Source organism: Urocitellus parryii, chromosome 9 (genome assembly GCF_045843805.1).
Source record: "Urocitellus parryii isolate mUroPar1 chromosome 9, mUroPar1.hap1, whole genome shotgun sequence".
Taxonomy (NCBI): domain Eukaryota; kingdom Metazoa; phylum Chordata; class Mammalia; order Rodentia; family Sciuridae; genus Urocitellus; species Urocitellus parryii.
The window spans coordinates 145,693,863-145,716,229 of record NC_135539.1 but is presented as its reverse complement, the minus strand read 5'-3'; the positions used below and the strand labels follow the sequence as shown (position 1 = coordinate 145,716,229).

General features: G+C 58.7%; 1 protein-coding gene across 5 annotated transcripts in view; it reads left to right on the top strand.

Annotated features, from left to right (window-relative positions):
• The window catches only part of Pbx1 (PBX homeobox 1), a 248,390-nt gene that overhangs the window by 50,199 nt on the left and 175,824 nt on the right, over nucleotides 1–22,367 (top strand). Inside the window, exon 1 of one of the 5 annotated variants that reach the window (XM_077802255.1) lies at nucleotides 9,538–9,616. The exons of the other annotated variants lie outside the window; for them this stretch is intronic. Within the exon in view, the coding sequence (XP_077658381.1) occupies nucleotides 9,562–9,616 (55 nt within the window). The 5' untranslated portion in view covers nucleotides 9,538–9,561. Of the gene's footprint in view, nucleotides 1–9,537; nucleotides 9,617–22,367 lie in introns of those variants that run through there. 5 annotated transcript variants of the gene reach the window in all.

The window sequence follows — 22,367 nt, the reverse complement described above, 5'->3', positions numbered from 1 at the left end:
AGCATTTGCCTGGCTGGAAGGGGCGTGAGGGCCTTGCAGGAGCTGCCTGGGGAGCCCTGGGACCCGGCCCGGGGACAGGCTGCCCTCCTGCAGGCCTCTCTGGGGGCCAGTGCGGGCTGGTGACTTCTGGGTTGAAATGGTTATGAGATGTGGCCATCTCTCTTGCTACCTGTTCTTTCTGGTCATAATTAAGAATTGTGGGTGTGCATTCACCAGGGAATTCTCCAAGGGAAGCACAGGGGAACACATCTGGTCAGAAAGCTGTGGCCCTTGGTGCAGAGTCACTTCCGGACTCACAGGCTGCCCCTGCTCCTGCCCACGGAGAGGCGTGCGGTGGAGACACTCTGCAGTGACTGTGCTCTGGTCTGCAGAACCCGCAGCCTGTTGAGCAGCCCTGACCTCGAATCTGGGACAGGTCTCATTGTGGGATGGCTGGGGTCACTGTCAGCCGCTGTCCAGACGTCCTGTGGGTGCCCTGCAGGAGCTCTTCTGTTCGGGCACCGGGAGGCCCACCCAGGCCCTCTGTACAGGTGCTGCCTGAACACTTGCACGTTCGGAGCGGGTTCTTCACCTGTGGGTCTGGGAGGCGAGGCTGGGCTGGTAACATGGCCAGGTGGGAGGACCCGATTCCCAGCCTGGTGCCGAGCCCTGCTGCCCAGGTGCCTTGGCGCTGGCCGTTCCTGTGGAGCCTGCGCCCGCTGGGCCATCCGCGTGTCTGTGGAGTCGCAGGCCACAGAGGTGAGCCTGGACTCTTGTGCGGGGGCCGGCGGCACTCTTGGACTCCTGTTTGTGACCTTCCTGTGTAGCTGTGACTTCAGGAGCACTGAGGGTGTCACAGAGCCGCTCCCCCCCTCCCCCCATTCTCCTCCCACCACACCCATGCTAACCACCTTCCCAAACCAAACCCGCGTTCTCTTCTTATCCCCTGCATCCTGACAGCCAGTTAGGAACAGTTCAGTGACAGATACAGCCCAGGCCTAACAGCCATTTGGAATCAGCCACAAACCACCCTGCTGGAGCATCCTCTTGCTGACTGACACCTGTGGACAGATAGTGCCCTCTCTTCTTCCTCTCTTCTTCCTCTCTTTCACACCCGCGTCCACCTCTGCATCCCGGTACCTCCCGAGGTGAGCTGCCCACTGCACACAGATGGTCATCACCAGCACAGTGCACACGTGACAGCCAGCAGCATGCTGATGAGGGGCCAGGCAGGGAAAAGAAGGCGCCGTTCCAGGTGACCCTGCAGCATGCGGTGGTGACTGCTCACCGTCTCCTGTGCCCGAACCAGGAGAGAGGAGGATGGAGTGGAGAAAAGGGCCACACCAGGTGCGTTCGTGTTAGGTCGGAGGACAGACTTCGGCGTCTTGCCATCCTCCTGTGCAGGAAGCGGAGCCCTGGCAGTTCCTGTCTGGCAGCCAGGTGGTGTGCAGGTCTCACCTCGAGCCAACACCGCCCTCCAAGTGCCGCCCGGGTTTCTGGTGCCTGTCTGCCTGCTGCTCGCGCCCTGCCATTTCTGTCCGCCATTTCTGTCTGCTGGGCAGGCATGCCGGTGCCTGGTGCCCATGCCCGGGTCTCCCACCTCTCTGTGCTGCTTGGTTGCTGAGAGTGTGCCTCGTGCCTCTCATTACCACGCTAACAAACTCGAGTCCTGCCTAACGAGGACGCCTCATACGTTATGCTAATGATCAAGAGACATGTTAATGATATTTTAGAAGCCTAATTAGTGGAATATATAACTATATGCAATTTGGTAATGGACTGTGACAACAAGTTGTTAAAAGGGGCTTGACAAATCCAGTTGCCTGTGGCCTCCGACAAGCAGGAGCTGAGAAGGGAGGAGTGGGACGCCAGGGCGGGCGGGGGGCATCCGCATGGGGTCAGTCTTCCTCCTGGGCAGCGTTGTCCCACCACCGTCCACTGTGCTCCACCACCCGGCGGGCCGCAGGAGTGTTTGCTCATGTTTCTCAAGCCGTCGCCACCGTCGCGGTCGATCACAGTCCCGCATCTGTGTTATGACTCTCCACAATGTCCTCACCTGCGATTCGACAGGAGGTGTGCAGTCGGGAGCAGGGTCCTGTGCCACAGAGAGGTTTTATTGTTACCAACCAACATCAGGACCACATAAACTGGACATCATCTGTGTCGTGTCTGCCGCGTCTCCACAGTGTGGACGAGAGTGACTCGAGGAGCTGTTTGCATGCAAGGTCCAGCCACAAGTGTCCCTTCCTCTGAGCAGGAGCTGATTAGAGTCCAATGTCCCCCCAGCACAGGGACTCTGAGTTTGAGGGTCCCGGACCCTGGGGATCATGAAGCTGGTGGAAGGAAGGTTTGGTAAATCAGCACACACAGAAAGCCTTGCCTCCCAACAGAGCAGCGTCCGTGCACACGTGCACACTCACATACACGCCCAGGCCCACATGCCCATGTATAAGTGCCCAAGTTCCTGGAGTGCATGAGATGCGGTTAGTTCATGAAACAACGTCCACTTGAGGAAGCAAGTTTTCAGGCTTCGGCCCACATGTCCTTCCTCCACCCAGTGACTCCGTGCAGGTGCCTGGGAGTCCGATGTCAGGGGAGGCTGCGCAGGCCCAGGGCTGGGAGCCCCTGCCCTCCTGTGGCCGCCAAGCTGCCTGTGAGGATGGAGCAAGGAGGGCGTGGAGGCTCCCTCCGAGTGCTGCCGCGCCATCTGCGGTTGTGGCCTGGGAAATGCCACAGGAGAGCGGAGCCCTGGTCCACAGTTCTCGTGACAGGCACACCAGCCTGCACATGGAGTCTGCAGCCGGTGGGGGGTGTTCCGGAGACCTCTCTCTCTCACTGTTTGTGCAGGAGCTGCTGAGAGAGCTGGGCTGGTGCATCACGCTTCCCCAGCCAGAGAAGCTTTCAGAGCACATCTTCGGTGCCCGCGCCCAGGTTTGCAGCCTCTCGGTGGGGAAGGCAGGCCCAGCGACAGGGACTCTCAGCCAGGAGGCGTGCTTGCTGTCTGCGCCAGCTGCCTGTCGCAAGGTGGTGTGCCCACCATTAAGTGTCTCTCCTTGTGAGCTCCAGGCCTGCGTGGGCACCCTGCCCAGTGCTCCCTCAGGGCTGTCGGGCTCACCTCTCATCAGGTGACCTCCTGCTGGCCCTGGCCGGGGGCTCTGGGGCCTTCTCACCTCTGCAGTGGCGGGGTCCCTGGTTTTAAGTTCGCTAAAGGATGCCCTCTTGGCCCCCAGGGCATTTGGGGAGCCGAGGTGTGCTGGGTGTGCTGGGTCAGGAAGCTGCTGGTGGACCTGGGCCTGTGGGAGACCCCACGGAGCAGTCCTCTGCGGCCCCTGCCTGGACCCTCATTGAAGCTGAGCCCTGGACTTCATTTCTTCCCTTCTCTGTCCTCGTATAGTTACTGACAAAGTAGGGAAGGGAGGTCATGTCTGAACTCAGGACTCTGTTAATTACGTCTGATATTTGTTTCAAATTAAAAATGAGAACTAATTTTGGGGAGGGAGACAGAAAGGGGGAAAGTTTATGAGAGAACCAGTAGGAAAAGCACATTCATTATCAATGTCTTTCTCACTGAGTCGTTTGAAGCTGGGAAAATTAGCAGCCGCTTTGAAGCTCTGCAGATCTTTCATCTTTGTGTGAGTGTGTGTGTGTGTGTGTGTGTGTGTGTGTTAATATTAAGTTGAGATTCTTTTTCTTGCCACTTATTTGGTTTTTCTGCTAATAATGAAATTATAATGAGATCCCTGATGGGATTTGGAAAAAAAAAGAAAAAACACCTCACATGAATTACCCCCTTCCCTCACCCTCCTGCCTTTCTGTGAAATCTATTCTGCATAATAGGTCTTTGTTTCTGGATTTGAGAGAACTGAGGCGGCCAGGCCTGGGAAATGCCCCCCATTGTTCTTTTTGTCAAATAGGATACAAAGTTGTGTTAGGCAGGAAGTGCGGCCCCCCACTTCCGGAGGCCAGTCCAGCCTCTGGTGTGCCCCCAGCACCCCAGCCCTGGTGGGCGGCCAGGTGAGCGAGCCACGCTGCAGGTGGGGTGTTCCGCTCACCTCCTTCCTCTTCCTGACTGTGGGGCTGTGGGGTACGTGCCCCGCTGATGTGTGCGGTGTACAGGGCTCCTCTGTCCCGACTGGCAGAACTTCTCTCTGGGACCAACCCGCTCAGGACAATGGCCTTCTGCAGGCAGCCTCCTCCCTGTGTCCTCAGGCTCCTGCCCCATCCGCTGGCTCGGCCGTAGCTTTTAGAAATGCCATGACCAGTGAGGGCCCGGGGCCCAGGCCCAGCGTCCCTGCCCGGGCCTGGTTTTACACGTGGGCATGGCTTGGAACCCTCGATGTCTTCAAGACAGACAGACGCTTTTGTAATTTAAAAATTGCTGTCTACGGTTTGTTCCAATAAACAGGATAAGCCTTGACACCTCTCAAGTCAGAAAGCTCTCCATGATCCCCCCTAAATCTCTTCTGCTTCAGTGTTTTGTCTTAAGCCAGAGACCGCCTGCTGCTGTTTCCTGATACTAGAAAAGCAGCACATAGAGACATTTGTGTGTGTATAGTGGTCTGTGTGCCACTGTCTGTGTGTGTGTGCCTGTGTGTGGCTCTCCATGTGTGCAATTAGCTGTGAGTGTGTGTATGGGTGTGGCTGCCTGTGTGTGTGACTCTGTGTGTGTGTGGCTGTACATGTGTGCAGTGACTGGCTGTCCAATGCAGGGCTGTCTGCATGTGACTGTCTGTGTGTGGCTGTGTGTGTGTGGCTGTCCCTGTGTGTGGTTGTCTGTGTGTGGTTGTCATTCGGCAGGGCTGGCTGTGTGCACAGCTGTCCTCGGGCAGATATAGTGTCCTGCATCTCCCACGTCCAGGGTTCTGATCAAGGCTGATGACCAGCTTTGGGGCCTCACTCCCCAACGTGTCTGGGTCCCCCCTCTCCTTCCTCCTCACCATTAAACAGGTATAATAAGGCTGGGGAATCTTTACAGTTGGTGATTTTATATCATAGATCAAAGATCAAAGCAGAGGAATACACAGCAACCATAAAATTAACTGCTTTTCCAATTTTACAATGCTTTCAGTGATAGAGAATCTTATAAATTTAATATTAATTAAACACTTAGCTTTTAACCTCCTCCTGCATCTACTTTTGGCGGTGGCTGGAGAAACTTAATTGGGCATCTTAAATCTGGCACCACCAGCGCCGTGACGGGAGGGTTTCAAAGCCCCACTCCAGCTGCCCCTCCACTCACTCGGTGGGAAATGCTTTTTTTCCTTCAGGAGGAACGAGCCATTGGCTGATCTTTAGAGGAAGTGCAGCTTGCGACCCTGTTCCCCGGTGAGCGTCACCTCGGGCCAGGCACCTTGGCACTCCGAGTAGAGCCTGGAGCTCCTGGGTTCTGAGTGCTGATGCAGATGCGAGGCTGGGAGGCTGGCCCGCGGCGGTGCCCCCGCAACTCCAGGGTGCTCAGCCTGGCGGCAGTCGCCTCCCACCTGGGTGGGAAGACAGGAGACGGGCTCCTGTGGCCCCCACGGGTCTGCACGGCGGTGCTGAAGAGCTTCAGCGTCATGAACTGGGAGTCAGATGGCAGGAAAGGGGCCTCAGCAGGGAGCCAGCGTGGTGACGGAGGTGTTCTGGAGAGACTGGACCATGCCCAGCTCTGGAGGGAAATGGCCATGACCTTCTGGAGGGCAGGTGCCATCCCCAGCAGCCAGGCGCAGGTCCCTGTGGGCTTCAGAGCTGCCTCAGGAGGCATGGTAGTGCCACCCGTCACACCCCTGGTACCTTTCTTGCGAGCCACTTTCAGACCGGGGATCTCACTTTCTCCTCTCTCACCTGGAGGACTTGGAGGGGTGAGACTCACCCATGCCAGTTCCCTGCCGGGGCCCCCGAGTGACACTGGGGATCGAAGTCGATGGAGCCTGGGCCCAGGGAGGCAGCTTTTGGCTGCCTCTGATCAGGGCCTGGAGGAGAGCATCACTGCTCTCTGGGGACATGCTCTCAGCTCAGGGCCTGGTGAAAACCCTGGTTGTCGAGCATCGTGCTTTGAGAAAACCGACCAGAGACTAAATTTGGAGGGGAAGCTATAGAAGCCATGATCTGCTGTTCACAAAGGTCCTCGTGGTTCTGCCTCACAGTAGTGTGCTCTGGGTTGACTGGGGGTCACTAAGCTGTCCACTCCTGCTGTCTTCTGGGTGCCCATCGGTTCCTTTCTGGCTGATACCCCAGAAGCATATCTTTGGGGGAAGGTGAGGGACGCGGAGCGTGGAGCATGGCCGTGTCCTGTCCCCTGCTGCGGGCTCCGGCATCACCTTGGCAGTCCCCGAGGGCAGCCGGGAGTGCTGGCCGCAGCTGTGAGGGAGCAGTGAGCCGTAGAGTCGCCGTGGCGCCGGGAGCCCTGGCTTGGTGCACCTGGCTGGTCCGCCTCCCTGGGAGACTCCGCTGCTCCTTCTACTGCAGCTGAGCCTTCTGAACCTTTTAAGAACAGAATTGATGAGATGTGGAACCTGATAGCCGATAAATTAAGGGTATTGGTAATTTAACGACTCTATTAGAAGATGGCATTTCCAAGATCAGTAGCCACATTTGCTTGCGTTGTCTGGGAGGGCGTCTGGAACCCTTTGTATATGGATCTCTCTGTTCCTCCGTCTATCTGGATACGTATGATATGTGGGGTGCTGTAAAATTTTTAGTGCCTTAGTTTGGGCCGACCGCCTTATTACTCACGAGTGAGCTATACAGGTCTTCCTTAACAAGTGGCAATAAAGGCTTTACAACACCCCTTGCACCGTCACATATTTTTGTTTAGGCCACATATTGTCTTTTTCTTTTTAAGTCTCCCTTTGCTCATGTCCCTCTCAAGTACCTCGGTTGCCATGGCGACCGTTCCTCGTTGCCGAGGGTGGAGCGATGACATCCTCACGCAGGCTTCTCCGAGTTGATGCTTGTTTGGACTGACCTCAGCACTCAGCTGGGGCCGGGGCTGTGGCCCTGACCCTGGTCATCTGTGCACTTTTTCTCTTTTATGCCTGAAGTTGTGTTTATTAGACTGCTGTGCCTGCGCTGTCCCTGCATTAATCATTCCCGTGTCCCCGTGGACCTATTCTGCCAACAGTGTAGGGAAGCTGCGTGGCCTGAGGATCGAAGACGAGCAGGAGGAGAAGGAAGAGTTGGTCTTAGACCTGCGGCCATGTCGGGGGGCGGGGGTGGCACAGGGAGCCTGGGGCTGGCCGAGTACGGCCCCCGCACACCCCATAGCTCTCGGGGACAGACGCACTTCCCACAGACTGCCTGGGTGCCCTGCGGTCCTGCGTATCTCTCAGGCTCTCCCTTCCAGCAGGATTCCTTCTCCCGACTGCGGAACGTTAGTTCTAGAGGACAGTCGTGGACTCAGAGGGAACTGAGGCCCCGAGGCCACGGTTAGTGCCCACGACCCCAGTGGCTCAGCTTTACTGTGGTCAGTGGCCTCTTTCAAACAGAAACTCTTCAGGAGGATTCTGCCGTCATGCTCATTCCCCAAGAAGCAGCTACGGCTGTAGCTCCTCATTCGTCCTTGGACGTGGAGGCGCAGGGTGGAGGCCCTGGGGAACAGGGCCCGGGTTGGGGTGGTGAGGCCCAAACTCCTGCTGGCTCAGCCCCTTCCCCTGCAGGAGGCTGGCTCCCCATCCCAGGTGCCCTGGAGGACCTGGACTCCCACCTCCACCGCACCTGGAGCCTGGGCGTGGACTAGGCGTATTCAGGTGTTCTGTGTGGCCAGCGCGGGGTCTGTCTCTGCTCGGGAAGGTGAGTGAGCGTGCAGGACCCACCGTGGTGTGACAGATGCCAGAAAGGTGAATGAAGACCCCCGCAGCCTCTTCCCTACGTCGTCTCGGGACAGGTGGAGTCCTGCACCTGGAAGGAGGTTTGTTTTAGGGCCTGAGTACTTTGTCCTTGGCGTGGACAGAGGACCATGCCATTCATTCCTGGTGATGGGGGAAGGATCTCCTTTCCTCACATCCAGAGTCTGAGTGGAATGTCACAGGACACGGGTGCCGCACTCCAGGACCAGGTGACCCGAGGGTGGTGCAGCATGCGCAGCGGATGAACTGTTGTTCTGCCCGCACACACAGCAGTCTGCAGTCACTCCACCACCAACCAACCTGGATATGCTGCCCGGTGCCCCTCCACATCCTCCTCCTGTTACCCCAATACTGAGGGAGAAAGGCCATGCTCCCTGGGCTCCTGCCAGCAGGTGACGTGAAATAACCACATGAAGGTTACGGGGTGACCTGGAAGGGGCTCTCGTTCCCAGTGGACAGCCAGGAAACCAAACGCTGGAGATTAAATATGGTGCCCGTCCCTGTGAGTCACGTGGGCCTTGGTGGTGGCTCCCTCATGCAGTCTTGGGTCTGGCTTTGATTGACCCCTTCTCCACTCCGTGGGCAGTCCTCCCTCTGTGTGGAGGCACCTCCCGGGACCTGGATGACGCTGGCCCTGGGAAAACAACCTCAAGCCAGGGCAGCTTCCTTTCCATGCAGAAAGTTCTAATTAAAACAAAATAAATGGTTTCGTAGATGCGGTGGGGGTTTCCCGGCGGTGCTCACAGTGGGTCTTGAACGCGCTGAACTGTCTTGGGTGTCCCTGAAACGCCGCGAGGGTGCACAGCTCTCACTTGCTGTGAAGCCTGGGGGCTGCGGGGAGCCGCAGAGCCGCAGCAGGGGAGCAGAGCTGCCGCTCCCCACTGACCCTCGCACCCCCATACAAAGAGCGAGCGAGGCACCCAGAGAGCCGCAAGTCCACTGTTAACCCATTACTCGTCTTAGTTGTTGGAGAGCCCTTTGCTGCCCAGCCTCCGGGCATATTCACAAGTGATAGGAAAAGGCCAGCCCCTGCCTCCACTGTTTACCGCCCACAATGGACAAGGCACAAGCAGGACGCACTGTTTTCCACCAGACACTTGCATCTAGAGGCTCTTGGAGCAAGAGTGAGACCATGTGCATGGAACGCAGAAAGTCAGGTCAGTGTAGTGGCCAACGCAGGAACACAGCCCAGACGAGGGGTTGGAAGCAGGACTGGCCCACGTCAGACGGTTTCCCGTGTGAAGGCATTATCAGAAGGCCGGGACGGGCGGCACCCACTCCTGTCACTGTCCTGCAGAGAGTGGTGGCGTGGCCACACATCACAGGCTGTTGCTACACGCAGCTGACCCTTGGCGTCATCCTGCCGAGTCCTCTGAGTTCAGGGTGACGCCCTCTGGCAAATGCCGATATTTCATTATGACTGTGTTTCCCTGGGGCGGACCAGACCCCCCTGGCCTGAAGCCAGAGGCAGTGGCCCTCACAGCCCCCCGCCCACAGGGCTGGCTGGAGTTGCTCCGGGAGCACCCTCCAGTGCCCCGCCCTCCAGTGCCCCGGCTCCGCTCGCTGGTTCCCAGGAAGCCAGACTCTCAAGTATGTGGATCTCAGAGGCAGGCTGGGAGGAAGCCAGGCGGAGCTCAGGGAAGTGGAGCTGCTGCACCTGCCCCCTGGGGCCCAGCAGGCCTTTCTCCTCCTGGACATGGCAGTGTTGGACAGCAGCCGCCATGACCGTGACTGTGTGGATTTTTATAATCCAGAGATGATTCCAGGAGGATTGCGGGTCAGGACCTGGAGGAGGCCTTGTGTTAGAGCAGGTAGGAATTCCAGGAGGATCGCGGGTCAGGACCTGGAGGAGGCCTTGTGTTAGAGCAGGTGGGAATTCCAGGAGGATAGCGGGTCAGGACCTGGAGGAGGCCTTGTGTTAGAGCAGGTGGGAATACCAGGAGGATAGCGGGTCAGGACCTGGAGGAGGCCTTGTGTTAGAGCAGGTGGGAATTCCCTTGAGGTCAGAAGTGACTTGGTGGCAGAGCTGGGACCCCAGCCGGTTTCCCGACAGGCCCTTGAGGCACCTGTGTGAAGCAGGGAAGGAAGATGAACGTGGTCCTTCTTCCTTGAGCCCTGCCCGCGCCCACACTGGGTTCTGCACCAGCGTCTGCATGGCCAGCTCTGTTCTCTGCCTCTGGGGTCTCCTCTTGGCTCCATCTGGGCGCTGGGAGAATTTGAGTGGGCACTTCATCTTGGACTGAGGTGTTTGGGTGCCTCCCTGCAGAGGTGACCACCAGAAGGCCATGGCCCGAGGTCCCTGATGGAAGACTGCCGAGGTGGAATCCCAGCTCCTTGCTTCTGTTTGAGCCTCTTTGCCTCCGTTTCCTAGTCTGTGTGACAGGAAGGATGCGTCTACTTCAGGTGTCCACCTGCGCACACGGACACAGTCGGGGTGGTCTGGCACACGGGGGCCTCAGTGTGGGTGTTGCCGTCACTCTCTGGCAGTGCCCCAGCCTCCTACCAGTCCTGCAGTTACGTCTCCATTCCACTGAGAAGGAGCCCTCTTGCAGCCGCCTGGCGAGGCCGACCAGCTCCGTGGGCCTGCAGGGCCAGCTCCTCCTTGGAGCCCACTCCCACTGCCTGTCCCAGTCCTCCAGCCAGGCTGCCTCCCCCTGCCGAGGAGACCCTTCCTTCTGGCTGTGCACAGAGTGGTCCTCCTGGGTCCTGAGCCTGTGGTCGTGGGGTTCGGGGACATGTGGCAGAAGCTCTTTGAGGGCGGCTGTGGCCAGTGACACCCAAGTCTGAGATCAGTGCCAGGGGCCTCCTGGGGACCCTGTCTGGTTCTGCCCTGGCACGGCTGGCCTTGGGCCAGCAGATGGCTGTAACAAAGCCTGGGCCCAGAGAAGAGCTGTGGAAACAAGATCTACCTTTCCCTGTACCTCCTCACCTCCGTCTCCTGCAGGCTCGGAAAAGAAGGCTCTTAGCTCTGCCTCCTGTTGAAACCCTGGGCTCCCTGGGCCCTGCCCACAACCCACTTCTTCTTCTTTCCACACCGTGCCGTGGGGGTGCCACTGTGGCTCCTGTCTGGTGCGGGACTGGTGGCCCAGCTGCCTGTGGGGGTCAGTGTCTTTGTTACAGGGAGGCCCTTCTCTGCCAGGCAGGGCCCCAGCTTTTCCCTAGCCTGCCAGGACTTGGAGAGACTGAGCTGTGGGGCCGGGCCTGCTGTGGCCAGACCTGGGTGGGAGCCCGGGGCTCACCCTGGGGGTCTCCTTGAGCATCTGCCATGGGTGCTGCGGCTGTGGGCGGCCAAGCCCGTGAGCTGTCCCCAGTGTGCAGGGGGCAGGAGCCCCCTTCCAGGCCGCGGATCTCTGCGCCCAGCCTTCTTCCTTCCCCTTCTCCAGGAGGCTGAAGTGTGAGTGTGGGGAGGGGTCTCCTGAGGGTGGGGGGTGGGCAGAAAAGGAGGAACAACTGTAAAAAATGTTAATTTATTAATCACGGAATCTATAGCAGTTCCTCTGAAATGCTGTTGCTATGCCAACACCCTGGGAGTTTATTTTCTTAATCCAAGAGAGGAGCCTCAGTCCCGCTCCCCTGCTGTGCCATTTGAATTGGCTGCTGCCATGCTGCCACCCTGGTGTCTGTTGTGAGGCTGGGGGTGGGGAGGCCTCCAACCACCAAGGCAGTCAGATGCAAAGCAGCGAGAGGCCTTTCTCATGCGACTTAGTAAAAATGACACAAATTAATATACTCTACTTAAACCAGACCAAGATTAATGGTTCTCTTTCAGTGCAGCTTAGCCTAACTGTCACTCCACAGGCGTTTGTCGGACAAAATCAACACTAATCAACATTTATTCGTCTCTTGCCCTTGGGTCCGGGGAGCGCAGTGGCTGCGCGTTCTCCGCTCCTCTCGCCACGCTTTTCGCCCTCCATCCAGCCTCGCCATACATCACCCTTCCTCCCAGCGCCTCTCCTCGCGCCATCCCCAGACTCAGCCATCAGGGCACATTAGAGGCATGATAGATTTTCTGTTTTAATTTACATCTATTACATTACCATGCAGCCCATCTTGATTCAGTGGAGACCAGCGTCGCCCATTGCCAGGCTCCCTGGGTGGGTTCTGCGCCCACTGATTAAGGTTCCTTAGGGTGCCGCTCCTGGTGGCCTCCGGGCCTCCCGCCTCCCTGGGACCTGCTCAGGGATGACATCTGGGCACATCTTCACTGCTCCAGCCTGTGGGCTGGGCTTCCTGGGCACCACCAGGTGGCCGGGTCCTCCCTGGCTTCCTGGGTGGACTTGCTGGGCTCCGGCCTGGGCTGGGACAGGGCTGGGCAGTGGAGTCAGAGAAGCCCTCCACTACAGTCCTCCCTCTCCGTTCTCTGTCCTTCCCCTCCCATCTTCACCACAGTGAGATGGAGAAGGAGGGAGGTGGAGGGAGACGGCACAGCGGGCGGGCGGCCAGGGGGTCTGAAGCCCCGTGTTCCTCCCGGGATGAGCCGTGAGCATGTGGGGTGTGTGTGTTGAGGGCCCCCTTACAGAGCGTCTCCTGAAACTGGCCCCTGCCCTTTTCTCCCCCCGTGTTTGAGCTTTACTTGTCGACGTGGGCTGTGTTCCCTCCCGCGTTGTGGTGGTTGGGGCATTTCATCTGGTTCATTTGTTCACTTATTTTTGTGTGTGGTACTGGGAATTGAGCCGGGGTGCTCTACCATGGAGCTACATCCCCATCCCTTTTTAATATTTTTAGTTTATTTTTATGTTGAGAAAGGACCTTGCTAAGTTGTTGAGGCTGGCCTCAAACTTGTGCTCTTCCTGCCTCTGCCTCCTGGGTCACTGAGGTGACAGGTGTGTACCACCGTGCCTGGCTCTGGGGTTGTTTAGGACTACTGACTGAGGTCACATTGAACTTTGGATATGTGCAGAAAAGAGCTCATGGTGGCTGTCTGGTCCGCCCAGGGTGCCCTGCCTTTCTTCTCCAATCGCCACAACTCCAAACCTCCCGGCCACTGAAAAGGCCCAGATTCTTCCTTGGCTTCAGCCAGCTGTTGCTTCTGAGCTGTAGTAGATGGTGGCCAGAGAACACACCAGCCGAGCCTGGCTGGCTGAGTGGTGGGTGTGCGGTTGCCTGCGGCTGCTGACGTGTAAGAGAGTGGGGAGGAGAGCTCAGGACTTCCACTTGGGTTTCTTATTACACAGCAATAAAGTAAATGGCGCTTAGAATAATGCTGCACGTGGAGGACTGTAGCTCATTTGAGAAACACAACTCCACCAACAGGAGTGCGTAGTATCTTGAGCTTGGGAAACTGACCTTGTTAATTTTAATGAGGGGAAACATCCTGCAGCTGGGCCTAAGAGGATCGAGGCACCCGTGAGGTTCTCACTTGGGGTGATGGCACTGAGCCCGAGTGTCGCTGGAATGAAGCTTGGAGAATTTTCAAGTCTCTGGAGAGATGGAGGAGAGGGCTTGTGCCCTTGGTAGTACTGAGGGCTTTTCCTGGTAGGCAGGGCAGTCCTCTGTGTGGTCCCTCCTGCTGGGCTTATCTGCCCCTGAACCAGGGTCAGAGTGAACCTCAGGGGCCCCCTCTGCCTCCCGTGAGGGCCAGTGTGAAGGCAGGGCCGCTGTCTGAGGGTGCTGGCTGATGGGGCGCCAGGGCCCCCAGCTCCTCTGTCCACGGGACCCTAGCTTCCTATGGAATTTGGACACTGTTTGAGTGTCACCAAAGACAAGGCAGCTATTTGATGACATGAACGGTAAGTTGGTGGCCTTGGCCTGCTGCTGAGGGGCTGACGGACTGACCAGGGGGCTTGCCTCATCCACTGCATGGCTGGCCCTGAGGGAGCATGTTCAAGGCTCCTTGGGCTGTGGGTGGACGGCCTGCTTCTCCTCCAGACTCCCAGCTCACTGGCCGCAGCGCCTTCCCTGTCACTGGCGGGTCCCTGCCCTCAGCCGACTGTGCAGCCAGGAGGTACAGACTGGTTACAGGGGGCCAACCAGCTCTAGGGCGTCCGAGGACCAGCGGAGTACGGGGTCCCACCTGACGTTCGGCCCTGTTCTTGGAGAGCTCCAAGACAGCAGCGAAGGGCCCCGGTGCTGTGGCTGTGTGTGATGGGAAAGCTGGTTGCCAAGCAGCAGGGATTGGACAGATCGCGCTGCCTAGCAACCGCGGCAGCGTGGTCACTCGCACGGGCTTCTGTGCCTCTTCCCTTTTGGTCTGCGTTTGGCTTTTGTGGGCAGCTCCCTGCCGGAGCCACTGTAGGACAAGGAAGACGCTGTGAGCAGGGCCTGCGTGCACAGAGCACATTCTAATGGACCCTTCCCAGAACCTCAATGACGGAGCAGGACTTCTGCCTAGCTCTGGTCCCTTCGCCCGTGAAGTTACGGGCAGGTTGACTGTAGGCCGAGGAGGGACCTTAGGAAAGAGCTGGGTTCCTGGGTACAGTCCTACTGGCCTGGCCAGCCTGTCCTCCGGGTGTGGATAGAGAACAGCCAGTTTCTGATGGGCACACACGCCCACTCACCCCAGCAAAAAGGGCACATGGAGCAGAGCCCACTCACCCTGTCATGGCAGTGCCTGCTGCCCGCCTTTTCCTGGCTGACCACCAGGGTGCCACTCTTCCGGGAGGTCACCTGCTCAGCACGGGTTCTGAAGAGGTGGGCGGTGGAGACCTCCTGAGTGAGAGAGAGGCCTTTGCTCTTCCGGGTGGTGGCTGGCACGGGGAGTACCTATGAGAGGAGTGAATCAGAAGCCAGGAGAAGGTAGTGCGCATTAGCCTGCCCCTGTCCTCCTGTGAGGGCCAGTCACTGTCGCTGTGCAGGTGTGACATCAGAGGCCAAGGTGGTCCTTCCCCTGCCTGGCAGTGGTGTGGCTTCACGAGAGCCCTGACCCACCGCAGCCCCAGGGAGGACGATGGCCTACTTGTCGGAGTGGGGTGGTCTAGGGCTGACCACGATACTGGGGCTCCCCTCCGCAGACTGCTCCCTGCCCTCTGGGACACCATCCGCACGGCCCCCCACCCCTGGCCAGCCCTGGGAACATGGCCCAGGGCTGTACTCTGGGACTTTGAGCAGAGAACATGGGCCCTGGGCTCCACTTCCAGGCCATGTTCCTGGGGTGTGGCCTCTCTGACCTTCCTCTGACCCCCATGCCCTGGCTGAGGCCATCACAGCTGTGGTGCCCATCATGGTCTTCCCCTGGGCTGGAGGGAGGAAGGAGCGGGCAGGGAGGCGAAGGAGACTGGGGCCGGCCGGAGTTCCCACCCTGCATGCAGGAGCTCAAGGCTAGAGAGCGGAGCAGCCCAGGCCTCCTCCTGGCCAGACACATCCCCTGTGCACCCATGGCCATGTGTGAACCAGGCCAGCCTTCCTGGCCCCGCCCTGCCCCGGGTGACCCTGGCAAAGGCCCACTTGTACCAGAGACCAAGTGTGGTGTGGCCCTGGCTCCGGCCTCAGCCTCAAAGCCGCTCACTGGGCAGGCTGGGGTCCAGGCCAGGACAACTCCTGCCCTCCCTGAGCTTCTGTCAGCCTCAGCTGGGGGCCGGGGAGCACCTGAGGGAGGAGCTCTGGCCCGTGGTCTCCGCCCCTCAGCACCAGCACCCTTTCCTTGGCGGGTTTCTCCAGGGCTGGCCTCAGCAGGCCAGGGTGGCTTTTGGTATTCAGCTCAGAGCTGTTCTTTAAGGTCAGGGCACTTGGCCCATGTTGACTGACCCTTTGATCCTGGAAACTGAGGCCTGTGCTTGCTAGTTACGCCCTTCCATCTCACCCTCCCTCTCCTCCCGCTCAGCAAGAGCCCTCCAGGCCCAGGGCACCGGTCCAGGGCTCTGCCTGCCCCCATGAGCCTCACCCCAGGTGTGCGCCCACCACACCTGCTTCTCGGGGTCTCCCTGGGCTTCTCTGTCTCTGGCTCCCTGGGGGGAAGCCAGTTAAGCTGAGGGAACCGGGCTGACCAGGGGCTGGGCAGGTCTGGCCCACGGGTCCTGGCTGTCAACAGGGAGTGGGACTGAAACCCACCCCGGTGTCATCCCTGACGCTCATCTGACCCACAATATGTCTCCTTTACGTCACAGACCGGGGCACTCCGGGCGTCTCTCCATTTTCACGTGGAGGAGTCCGTGCCTGGCTCCGAGGCTACAGGAGACCCAGGCCCTCAGGAGTGTTGCTGAGCCCCCTCGGAGCAGCGCCTAAGCTGCTGAGACTCGGGCTGACCACCGTGCGCCCTTGTCCCCTGGCGTCCTTGGTAGAAGCGAGGCTTGGCTGTGCATTGATCCACTTGACCGAGTGTCTGTGGTGATGGACACGGTGCCTGTGATTCACCCACAGGAAACAGACGTGCTGGGCGTGGACGGGAGACAGCAGCACGACCTGCTCTCAAGGAGCGTGCGGTCGGTGGGGAGAGGCACTGGGAGCCTGGCGCTGTGCCGGGCTGGCGCCACTGTGCTCCTCCTAGGGTGACGGGCGTCCCTGAGCTGTTCTGCCAGCCCAGTGCTGGAGAGCAGAGGACGGCGGGGCAGACAGCCGGGGTGGCGGTGGTGCTGGGTGGGAGATGAAGTGAGGGGGACGCTGACTTGGGGATGAACTGGGAGGCCCTGACGGGGCTTGGCGCTGGGGGCTGCGGTGTGTTTCCTGGGAGCCTCCTGGACATTAATTCTGCGTTAATTTTGTTATTAGAGACCTAGCCAAACAAAGGGAGGTGGCTGGCTCCGGGCTGGCTTAACCTTGATGAAACAGTGATTTCACCAGGATGATGCTCCCCATCTATCTTCATCCATCAGGGCTCTGCTGAAATATGCTAATGAGGCCCGAAGACAGGAGCACCGCCGTGAAACGGGGCGTTGCAGGCGCTCTCTGCGCCCACCACAGGGCCATGCCCCTTGCCGTCCAGCTCAGTGTGGGCAGGAGGGCAGGCAGACGTGGCTCAGGACTGATGGGCCAATGTCCACTGAGTCCCTGCAGAAAGGAAGGGTGGGACGCAGAGGCACACGCGCAGGACAGGACGGCCGGCTTGCTCTCGGCGAAGGGTCGCAGCTCCGTTCCGTGGGACCCACTTTCCGGCCGTCCACCTCAGAGCCAGGCGTATGGTGAGCTGCAGAAGGAAGCATTTTGTCTGTAGGTCCCAGCATGCGACCTCCCTTTTGGTGACAAATCAAGTTGTCTGTCACCATGTCAGTTTGTGTCACTGTGTCTGTTTCCAGTGGGTGAATGAGAGAAAACCGGAGCTGCAGCCTGTTGGGAAGTGAGATATTCTGCGCCTGCACACGCGTCGTGGAGCTGGTGTGCCAGGGCTGCTTCCTGTGCCTTGACCTTGGTTTTCACGCCACCCTGAAGAAGTGACGTTAGCTGGTATTCACAGAGACGGCTGAGAAGCCACCTCCGTGCCCAGATGGTAGCTGGTAGCTGCTGTGGCTGGGGTTCAGCTGTGGCAGGAACCCCTGGTGGGCTGACGCTCTGTGCAGGGGTCTCCGGACCCGCTTGGCTCGTGCATCACGACTTTCACTTTGGTGTGCTCTGCACAATTCTTTCCTATTAGACCATACACTCAGGCCAGGCCAGGACCCCGCTCCTACCCTGCAGTGCTGGTAAGTCTCCAGCTTCAATGTGGAGCTCCTGACCTTCAGCATTCTGCTCCTGGTGGATGCGGGGAAGCTGGCCAGCTGTCTTCTGGTCTCGTACCTTAGGTGACGTCACTGGGATTCCATTTGGTTTTCCAGGTCACCCCTAAGGCACCACAGTAAAGTTTTGGTTGCTGGAAGTTTACTGCTAGATCCTACTTGAGGTTCCCACTAGTCCCCTGGTGTCATCCTACGGAGCCTTTTTCTGGCCACACAGAGAAAAAGGAGCAACAGATGGATTTTCCTTTTTATTTAAAGCATCTTCAGGCCAGTCTGTGTAAGGAGTCGTACACAATCATGTTGAGCCTAGGACACGGGACGGCTCCCGCGAGGTTACCCTCCCACCTTCTGCCAAGATGCAGACCCCAACTTCAAGTCGGTCTCCGTTGCAAAACCAGCGTAAGAATTCCCAAATCTGAAAGGTGTCGGCGTTTTCCTTAATGGTGATGGCGAAGGGTAGAAAGCGGAATAAAACTGTTTAAATAAGATGCTAATTTCCCTGAAATAAACTGTGCCTGAATAAAAACGCTCCATCTTGGCCTTAAAGTCTCCTCTGCCGTTTATTACATCAGGTGGGGACCTCAAGGCTCCAGACGGTTATTCAAGACTTAATAACCAGGGGCCCGTCTGCCCAGGACGTGTGTGGGTCAATGTGTCTTGCCAAGAGGTAGCATCGGCCGTGGGGTCGGTTGGCCTGCCGTCTGCAGGTCTGTCTGTCAGCTGCTCCTCCCGTTTCTCGTCTTGGAGCTCACATACAGCAGATCTTCTTAATAAAGCCGTTTTTCAAATCTGACTTTGGACTAGGGACTGCTTTTTCTCCAAATGCAACAGCTGTTAAACATGGTGCATTGGGCACGTGTGTATCTCTTTGTTTAGTTTTGGGTTTTCAGTCTGTGCAGAGACAGCAAGAGTGGGAGGACTCTATCGATTTCTTTCTACCCGAGAGGCAGCCACTGGGTGTGGGAATGAGTCTTCCGGCCTCTCAGGGCTCAGGCTCGCCCTGGAGAATGGAGCCTATTGTCCCCAAACAGGCAGTGCAGGGTCCCCTCCTTCGGGTGAGAGAGAGCTGTGGAGCCCAAGGTGTCAGCCCGCAGAGGTCAGACCTGTGGCCCGTCTGTCCCCGCTGGGTGGGGAAGGCATGTCTGTGCCTCCTCTCTGGGAGCATTAACTCCCTGCAGGGGAAAAAGTTCACAAAAGAAATGAATTATGCATCTGGAATTCATTTCCTTCACAAACAGGGAACCCAACAAACTCCATGGTGTTTGATCCTCAGGCCGAGGGGAGGGGGCTAGGGCTAAGGAGTGCAGTAGGGGCCATCAAAAAGAAGCCGGAGAGGAGAGGTGGGGGACAGACGATGGCAGGACTTGGAAAGGAGCAGGAAGCAACGTTCGTGGCCTTTGGAATATCTTGTGGCCGATTAATCTTGCCAGCACACGTGTGCCTACACGCACCTCGCTCAGATCACATGCGAACTGGTCCCCAGGGAAACTGGAAGGTGGTGAGGTCATCTGGGGAGAGGGGACAGCAGCGCAGGGCCCTGAGCCTCCTGCAGGGAAGCTGTGGCTGATTCCTGACGGACGCCTGGTCAGGTGCTGGAGGCAGAGGAGCTGTGCGGGGACAGAAGGTTGGGGGCAGGCCCCAGGACCCGGGCGGGCCCACCTTGGTGAGTGGCTGGCCCGCAGCCTCAGCGTCCTCTGTCAGTGGGCGTCATGACCACTGCCTAGTGCAGACGTGACCAGGCTCCAGCAGAAAAGCTTTGATGAGCAACACAAAATGCCAATCCCCAGGTCTCTGTGCTTTCCCCATCTGCGTCTTTTGTCTTGCGAGCCTTTAGGTCTTTGGACTTGTCTTTGTAGCCAGCCAGAATGTCTTTGGAGCAGAAGCAAGGAGAAGTTGATTCAAGAGAAGTGAGACAGTTAAAATCAACCCAAGATTCTGCCACAGCACTCATCTCCGTTGGGAAAACCATTTGAAATAATCGCTCTGGAGTGTTTTGCCAGTCACGCCACAGGGTCACTCCTGGTGGCTACCGACAGGGTGACAGTAGGGACGTTCTGCAGTCGATAGCACCTGCACTATGGAGTCACCCTGAAGGTCGGGGGGTTTCCTGTGTAGGCCATGACCCGGAAGCAGTGGCTTCTCTCCTGCGGCACTGAGACACGTCCCTGGGCAGTGAGAGTCTTGGGGACCTCAGTCCCTCTTGAGGCCTGAGGGGCCTGCCCAGGTCCAGGCCCAGGTCTGTTTTGTCTCCCCCTGACTTCAAGGACAGTCACAGGGGCTCCTGGTTTGTAGCCAGCCCTTCCTTGGGGTGAAGACATGCCCTGGGGTCTCTGCCCGCCACGAGCAGGCCCGCGCATGTCCTGTAGGCCCTTGTGAGGGCCACATTTGTGTGGCTGTAGGCCTCCATGTCAACTTCAACCCCACACCTGGGCTTCACGGAAACTTTCTGGCATCATGAGTAAGAATCTGCTTTTAAGAAATGTTGAAACTCAGTGGTGCAGAGAATAGCCCGGTACCTAGCATGAATTATTTATTTGTTTATTAGGATTTTCACAGCCCCTTCTGTCTTAAAGCCCAAGACACTATTTGGATCACTTCAAACTGATGGCGTTTCACATTAAAGATAGAAAATGGGGCCAGTGGACCAGAGGACACTGGGGTGGATGAGCCAAGAGGACACGGGGCCAGAAGGGAGAAGGGGTGGCTCTCCAGACCCCAGGCACCCTGTAGCCCAAGGAGAGATCAGAGACTGCAGGCCTGGCCGCATGCTGTGTGGCTGTACTAGCTGAGCCTGCTCCCGAAGGGGAGGCCACCAGCTTGACCTCGCAGGCCACTCCCAGTAGGAGCCCTCAGCAGGCCAAGGGGCTTTCCGTTTAAGGCGAGCAGGCCTAACCCTCCTGCCAAGTCATTAAGGCAGTAAAAATGGCAATAAACATGGTTTTTCATGTTATCATAAACCTTTCCATAACAAGTGTATCTGGTGCAGAGTGGTCCTCCACCCTGGACGCTCACAGGGCACCACCACGGGTGCGCTCCGCGCCGGGACAGTGGACGCAGCGCCTCTGGGGGCTGGTGCTGAGCATCCCTTTGCCTCACACCCAGCTCGTCGTGTTGTCACCGGGGTGGTGGGACACTGCCAGGGAATGGTGGGCACGTGAGGAGGTGGCAAGCCAGAGAGCGTCCAAAGGGGAGAGAGGGCTGTGGACGTGGTGCGCCAAGTGCTCCTCTCGGGCGTGGTGGGCAGGGGCCTGGGCTCTGCTGCGGGGTCCTCAAGCTGTAGGGTGCTCTTGGGGAGTGTCACCACAGGTTGGCACAGCCCAGGCTCACGTGCTTCAGGCTGGGGACTTCAGGAGGGCCAGTTTCTGGCCCTTCCTCCCCTCCTAGTTCCGGTGGGCAGGCTGCCGTGGTCTAGGGGTGTCAGGCAGGATGTTCTCAGTGGCACCTAGCAGAGGTCCGCCTTTCCTGCCCATTCTGCAGAGGGGGACACTGAGGCCCAGAGAGGGTGACTCACTTGTGGGGGTCCCCATGTTGTCACCTGCTCCAAAGCCACCCGTCCTCCCACTCCTCCAGGAAGGCCTGGCCTGGTGGGGGTCGGCGCTGGCTCCCCGGGAAGGCCTTGGGCTTTCCCCTCTCAGACAGTGAGGAGAGGAAGCCACTCTGCAGCGGTGCCTCAGAGCCCGAGCAAGGCCGCGTGGGCTGACTGCGCGCTCGCTGTGGGCCGTGGCGATCAGGAACTGCTCCTGGAGAAATAGTGCAGGGCAGGCGCAGTGGGGCGGGGGCCTGGACACGCTCTCTGGCCTCTCGCTTTCCCGCCCAGGAGCACCCTGCACTCCGGGGGCTCCTGGGTCCCGCCTCAGAGGGCCGTGCTGGGATGTGGTGTCCTAGCCAGTCCCCTCTGGATCCCTCCGTCTCTGTCTTCTGAACAGATGGGCTGCGTCTCCTGCCCACGACAAGCTTACCCCATGTTAGTCTTACAGATGGAACGTGCTCTGAGGCCCTCCTGAGGCCTCTCCTTGGGTGACGGCGCTGTTGGGGACACCTACCCGCACTCCTGCCTCCAGGAAGGAAGGAGGTGACCATCTATGATCCAACAAAAGTTCTGGGGGAGTCTAAAGGCTGGAAACCCTGTGCTGGCGGGACAGAACTGCCTGCCCCTAGAACGACCCACACCTGTCTACAGTTCGTGCATCAGGGGGTGACAGGTGGTTTTCTGGCGTCTGGGTTGGTGCCTGGGACTTAGTGTCCCTACATGTGGTGGGCCTGGTTGTGCCCTGCTGGGCTCGAGCACTAGGCACCCCCACACGGCTGACGTGTCCCCCTGGTCCTCTGCCCGGTGGCAGCCCCTGTCACGTGCTCACAGTGGCTCTCCCACCCCGCCCTGGGTATGACGGACAGACCCACACCCGGGGCCTCTGCCCTGCTGGGTGTGCTGCTGGAATCTGGCCTGGATCCAGCCCCCGCACACTCTGCCTTGGGGACTCTCTTCAGTGCTCGCTCACACCAGGATGACGCCTGTCCTCTCCCTTCCTGGAATGATTTGCCAGCTTCCGGGGTTCCGTGACCACAGAAGACATTGATGTGGCTTTGGAGCATGGCTTTGAGCATGGCCCTGCTCTCTAGAGTCCTCTCTGTACCAAGGCAGCGCCGGAGTCCAAGGTCTCTGGGAAGGTGCAGAGGAGAAGGTCGCCCCGGCCTGTGGGTCTGCGACCACCTCACCTGTGCCCGGCTGCAGGGAGCGGCCCTCTCTGGAGACAGGCAGAGGCAGAGCTGTCTGTGTGGGAGAGGGGAGTCCCTCTGTCTGGCCCCCAGCCTTCTCAGCCGTGTGGGGAGAGAAGTCCCTCAGCCCCCGCGGCCTTCCTGCAGCGGACCGCGGCCACCTCTTTGTCTCCTGACAGCTGGTAACAGGGTCGGCTGCCTCTCAGTGTCCATGCCCACTCCATGTGGATGCTGCCCAGGCCTCTGTGGTTCCAGGAGGCGC